At 37.4% G+C, this 6,000-nt stretch overlaps 1 protein-coding gene across 2 annotated transcripts; it reads left to right on the top strand.

Moving 5' to 3' along the window:
• Positions 1-605: 605 nt before the first annotated feature.
• On the top strand, positions 606-3,479 carry LOC117224969 (protein phosphatase 1H). Of its 2 annotated transcripts, none has more exons than XM_033478213.2 (6): positions 606-998; positions 1,075-1,332; positions 1,411-1,628; positions 1,696-1,966; positions 2,043-2,317; positions 2,374-3,479. In XM_033478213.2, exons 1-6 carry the CDS (start codon positions 813-815, stop codon positions 2,660-2,662), a joined length of 1,497 nt encoding a protein of 498 aa, XP_033334104.1. In that variant the 5' UTR covers positions 606-812; the 3' UTR covers positions 2,663-3,479. The 2 variants fall into 2 exon arrangements, with proteins under 2 accessions (XP_033334104.1, XP_033334105.1); XM_033478214.2 differs by having other exon boundaries at positions 609-998; positions 2,043-2,305.
• Positions 3,480-6,000: the final 2,521 nt, after the last annotated feature.

Genomic DNA, 6,000 nt, shown 5'->3' with positions numbered 1-6,000 from the left:
TCATCCCTTGTTCGAGCTTACTTTTCGCCGCTGGCTCCATCTCGTATGTATCAAGCAACTACACGTCTCTAGATGATACCATTCTTGTAACGAAGTCTATACAGTCCCTTGAATGAGGCATGAAGAATACTCGATTCGTGCTAACGACACAGACTTGAGATCCGTGCAGACATTGTGAAAAATAGGCACAAGTTAGCAAGAAGCGGATATACCGTATACTTCATTTCTACTACGAGAGCTGAATATTATTTGAAGGCACTATACGGCACGAATATTTAAATGGTGGAAGTAGTATTTATGGAACATGTAATTATTTGTAATTGACATGTAATTACTTCAACTAATTGCACAATTCACGATGGTATACGTACAGCGATAGTTTTATACATTTCTGTCTTGCGGATGATTTAACTGCAAAATTGCTAAAAACTTGCAAGATAACATTGCAAAAAGAGCGTTGCGTGCAATGTTTGTACGGATCCTGAGTCTGCGGTAACAATGGAATAACTACGTTCCAAGACTTAGCGTACGCCTGTGCTACGTTGCTCATGGGAAGAGGTCATTGCAATCGGTCGTAAAATATCAGGTCGATAAGGTAGCTAGACACTGATCACGAAAGCCCGCAACGGGCCACAAGATGTTCGGTCTATTCGTATACCTTGTCTGTGTTAAAACTTTGTAGTAAAGAAAACATAATTAAAATGCTACCAACAAAAGTGTTGTTTTCCTCATAAAATATGTGTTATGTCAGAGTTCGCTGAGTTTATTAGACATTGTATTTGCCGTATTTGTGCCCGTACGTAGCAGAGAAAATGCTAAACAGATTTAAATCAGCATTTATGAATGCTGTGGGTGCAAGTGAGCTTGGCCTACAATATCCTAACGACTCTGATAATGACGCGATAACGAATTATATTAATTCTAATTTTACTACAGAGGTAGAAAACAAACCGTACAGTCGTCCAAGTTTTTTAGGGTTAACAGCAGAGGAGACTCAAGTGTGTTGTCTAAAGTATTGTGATTGTTGCAACGGTACACTTTCAATAATAATTATATCCAACGTGTGTCCCATAGGTGAGCGCCGATCATAGAGTTAGACCAATCATAGTTCCAAGAGACCTGAGTCGACTACCATGGTGCGCTGGTTACGCGGAATGTATAAACGCTGGGAAAAGCACTTGGAACGAAGATCAAGCCTCTGCGACCAGAGGGGATCTAAAATTAAACGATGTTAATGTTACGTTGCCTTACGTTATGTTTTCTATGTTCGATGGACACGCTGGTTACCAAGTTGCTTTGACCGCAAGATTACAATTACATAAAATAATACTTGTAATAGCAACGATTGGTTATTCGTTAATTCCTATATTTTCCATGGTAAATATTTTCTAATTCATGTTGCTTTTCCAGGATAGGTTAATGGCGATACCAGGGAATATGTTACTAAACGACGACGAGGATGAACTGATAAGTGGAACAGATTTAGTTATCGGTGCTATCGAGTTAGCATACAGACAAATGGATCAAATGGTAGAAGCTCAGGCTCAAGACGGAGGTGGTGGTTGTACAGCGATTACTATTTTATTCCTTAATGGTAGATTATACGCGGCGGGTGCTGGAGATTCTAGGTAAAATTTCTATTTTTCGAGCACGCGTGTAGCTTGTAATATTCTCTAATAAATATCTAACGAACAGGGCTATATTAGTGAAGGAAGATGCCCAGTATGCGTTGACAAGAGATCATACTCCCGATTCAGAGTCTGATCGAGTTAGAGCGCTCGGTCTTCTAAGAAGCAACGAGTTACTCTCCAATCATTTCACACCGCTAGAATTTCGAGAACGTCCTTTACGGAAAGAATTAGGCTCCATGGTTTTATACAGAGAACCATACATGACTGGCTGGGCGTACAAAGTATTATCTCATTCTGATTTGAAACTACCTCTTATATCTGGTCACGGAAAGAGGGTGATTATTTTCAATATCTTCGCGCGTTGACTAGGAATCATTTTGGACACGGATTTGTTATAAAATTCTTGTTTAGAGTCGAGTGATGGGAACCATAGGAGTGACACGCGGATTCGGCGATCATGGTTTGAAGGCAGCTAATACGGGAGTAAATATAAAACCGTTCCTATCGTCGCAACCGGAGGTGCAATCAATAAGATTGGACAAGATCTGCTACCTCACGGAACGTGACTGCGTTATCGTAGCCACAGATGGCCTCTGGGATGTTGTGTCGGATAAAGCAGCTGCGAACATACTCAGGAAAACCCTAGCCCCGGACACACCGTCGCTAGAATATAGGTATTTTTCCCTGTAAGTTAAGGTACATGTTCCAACAACGAAGTGTGCAACCGTATTCCTTATTTCAGGCTTACAATGGGTGCTCAAGAATTAGTACAAGCAGCGAGGGGTAGTTTAATCGGTAGAGTGTGGGTAGGTAAGTCGGATAGTCCCGAGGACACGGACAAAAAGTTTTTACCAATGGCATCGGTCGATGACATCAGTGTTCTAGTAGTTCCATTATATCCGTATTCGTGCGAGCATAAGCAATGGTTGAAGACGTTACATCAAGAAAGAAGATATTCTATGGATTCGATACACATATCATCCAACAATTCCACGCAACAGTATACGACCAAATCTCCCGAAATGGATTAATTTATAATTTAGTAGGAGAGTTACAATTGAACAAGAATATTCACAAGTGTAGCGTTAGAGTTAACCGGACACCGAAACATAATTGCTTTTACGTTGCTTTAAAAAAAAAGAAAAAAGAAAACGTAACATTTCTATGTACATTGCAGTTTCAAACTTTCCAACGGTTTTCTTTTTTTTATTCGGAGTGATAGTTTAGCGTATACTGCCACACACCTTTCAAGAATTGTAAATTAGAAGAATGCCATAATTATTTAACCGAACATTCCAACATTAGCATATATTCAGCATAATGTAACTTAATTTCTAAGTGTTACGCAGCATCCAAAGTAGACAAGTACAGTTTGTTTAGCTTCGCAGTGTGCGTGTGCATTATATTTTTGTGCGTCGCGAACACCATTGAGAGAACATTCACAAACAAAGCAGTGAACGAATTTGTACGGAAGTGATATTATCGGAATCATTAACGATCACGTTGCGGCGAATATATATTTCGTTCGTTTATTTTGTATTTATTATTATTATTATTATTATTTCTATTTTGATTTTGATTTTGATTTTGATTATTTTTATTTTATAATAATTACTTGAAATCAGTATGTATACATATGTACGAATCATCTTTAAGTGGTTGATCCACCTATGACCAGAAATAAAAGAAATTGTATATACATATATATAAAAGGTGCATTGCTTTTTTTTAGCAATGAATATATAGTAACGTAAGTTTTATCTCGTCTTTATATATTCTATTTTTATTTTGATGTCAATATTGTAATTGAAAAATTTGAATAAACGTTCATTGTATTCATTCGGACAACCCCCGGCTTCGTTTTGCAGTTAATCACTAATTTTTCCGATTTCAATCGATTACACTCTTTTAATCGACAAGAATTTTGTGTTAACGCTTTTGTTCATATGCGAGTTTATTAACAGAATTTTCAGTGATTGTTTTTTTTAGCAAATAATCTTACAAATATTCTTCTAAACAACAGTTCTGAAGAAGAAACGTTTGCATTGTTGTTGAGGGTGGTTTCTCGGCACGCGGTCGATATTGTTCAATTTATCAACGAATCACTTAACTGTGAGTCACAGTTCAATTGCAAAATACTCGGTCAAGGAATAGAAATGAAAGAATTCTCAAATGTCGACGCGAATTATTGTTAATACATTAGAATTCGTTGAAGAAAGAAGGAACGTATTATTCAGCTTTCTATTTCGTAGAATTAATGCAGACAATCGATTATTTATTTCGCATAAATATCCGCAGTCTAGTCATCATTGCGACAGGACCGTAAACAAGAAAATTAGAAGAACCGACACCTTCTGAGAAAGATTATTAAATACCGATTTCAAAGAACACTCGAGATGGTATCGCGGATGGCTCGCGTCACACGTATCAGATGAATCGCTTTAGATGTTTTCCAGATCGAGAAAACGATAACTATAACACCTAGCGATAACACGAATTCAGATAAACTTCGTGGAATTATCAATAGGCTGCGGATCGTGGAAAATAGATTGCTACAAATACGAATACATAGATGTTCTAATTTTATTCGAATCTTTCAATTGTTTCTATTTTCACTTGTCCCGATGTAATGTTATATTAATCAGCAAATCGTCTCAACAGTTTGTGTACCAGTAAAGAACCTTGAATTAAAAAAAAAACCTTAAAAACTTCTCATTCTTATTGTCGTCGAATGCAATTTGTTGCTTTACAAATAAATCTGCCATCGTTATTCGACTGTTTTCAACAATTACAATTATTTCTGATTAACCCTTTGTCGTACTTCGACAAGTCTGACTCGAGACAGAGATTTCTAGTAATATTCTGTCGACCCTTTGCCTTACAAGCACGTGCGAGAGACGTGGTCAGATAATTAAGAACCTTCAATTAAAAAAGACCTTAAAAATTTCTCATTCTTATTGTCGTCGAATGCAATTTGTTGCTTTACAAATAAATCTGCCATCGCTATTCGACTGTTTCCAACAATTACAATTATTCCTGATTAACCCTTTGCCGTACTTCGAGATTTCCAGTAATATTCTGTCGACCCTTTGCCTTACGAGCACGTGCGAGAGACGTGGTCAGATAATCGGAGCAGAAATTATTATTACATCTGAGAGAGCCCCGGGTCAGATAATCGAAGCAGAGATGATTTAATAATCGATAGAATCATTACGTCTGAGAGACGTGGTAAAAAGGTCGAGGCAGAAGTGATTACCACGTCTGAGAGACGTGGTCGAAAAATCGGAATAGAAATTATTATTACATCTGAGAGCCCTGGTCAAATAATCGAAGTAGAGATGATTTAATAATCGATACAACCATTACGTCTGAGAGACGTGGTAAAAAAAGTCGGGGCAGAAGTGATTACCACGTCTGAGAGACGTGGTCGAAAAATCGGAGTAGAAATTATTATTACATCTGAGAGCCCTGGTCAAATAATCGAAGTAGAGATGATTTAATAATCGATACAACCATTACGTCTGAGAGACGTGGTAAGAAAGTCGGGGCAGAAATGATTACCACGTCTGAGAGACGTGGTAAAAAAATCGGGTCAGAAATAAGAGCAGTGGTGCGTCAGTCATATATAACTTACTGAAATCTACGAAATTTTTCAAATTTTCTAGACTCAGATAAACTCATCGTTACTTTTATAAACTAATTGCAAAACAGCTGTTTTCCGTGCTCCGTAAATCTAGCTAGTTAAATAAACGTAAGCGAGCTGAACAAACACGAATTCTGTTTCTCCCAAGAGTACGTTACGATCGAAAAGGTGCTCGTCACCGCGACCACGAAGCAAACGTCACGCCAAGGACTCTCGAAGAACCGGACTTAGCCGCGCTGTCTACATCGAGGACTGCAAACTATCGCAAACAATTTCCTGACGGCCGGCGACGTTCTAATCCAAAAAAGTTACCATCGAAGTCGTTTCAAGCCGGCTCAGCTAAATGGATCATACCGAAAGCCTTTATCATCGTCGCCGTAGTTCGCGCGGCGTAACCTTTTTTCCCGTAATTGAAACGAATGAAGAACCGCTATTCCGCGGGATATCGCGGGAACGCTTAACCCCTTAATGCACAGTCTTTTTGAAAAAGGCCGGTCAAAAAAGATCAATTTCTTTTTAATGTAAAAAAAAACAGAATTTGGAACGTTGTCTTGGCAAGAAAATGATAAAAATATAAAAATAATGGATATTTATACAATTGATATGATTTCTAATTTTCAGAATATTACTATTATTATTATTGTTATTATTATTGTTATTATTATTATTATTATTGTTATTATTATTATTGTTATTGTTATTATTGTTACTATTATTACTATTATT

Source organism: Megalopta genalis, chromosome 3, assembly GCF_051020955.1.
Source record: "Megalopta genalis isolate 19385.01 chromosome 3, iyMegGena1_principal, whole genome shotgun sequence".
Taxonomy (NCBI): Eukaryota; Metazoa; Arthropoda; class Insecta; order Hymenoptera; family Halictidae; genus Megalopta; species Megalopta genalis.
The sequence above is the reverse complement of the archived record's forward strand: the minus strand, read 5'-3'. Positions and strand labels throughout refer to the sequence as shown.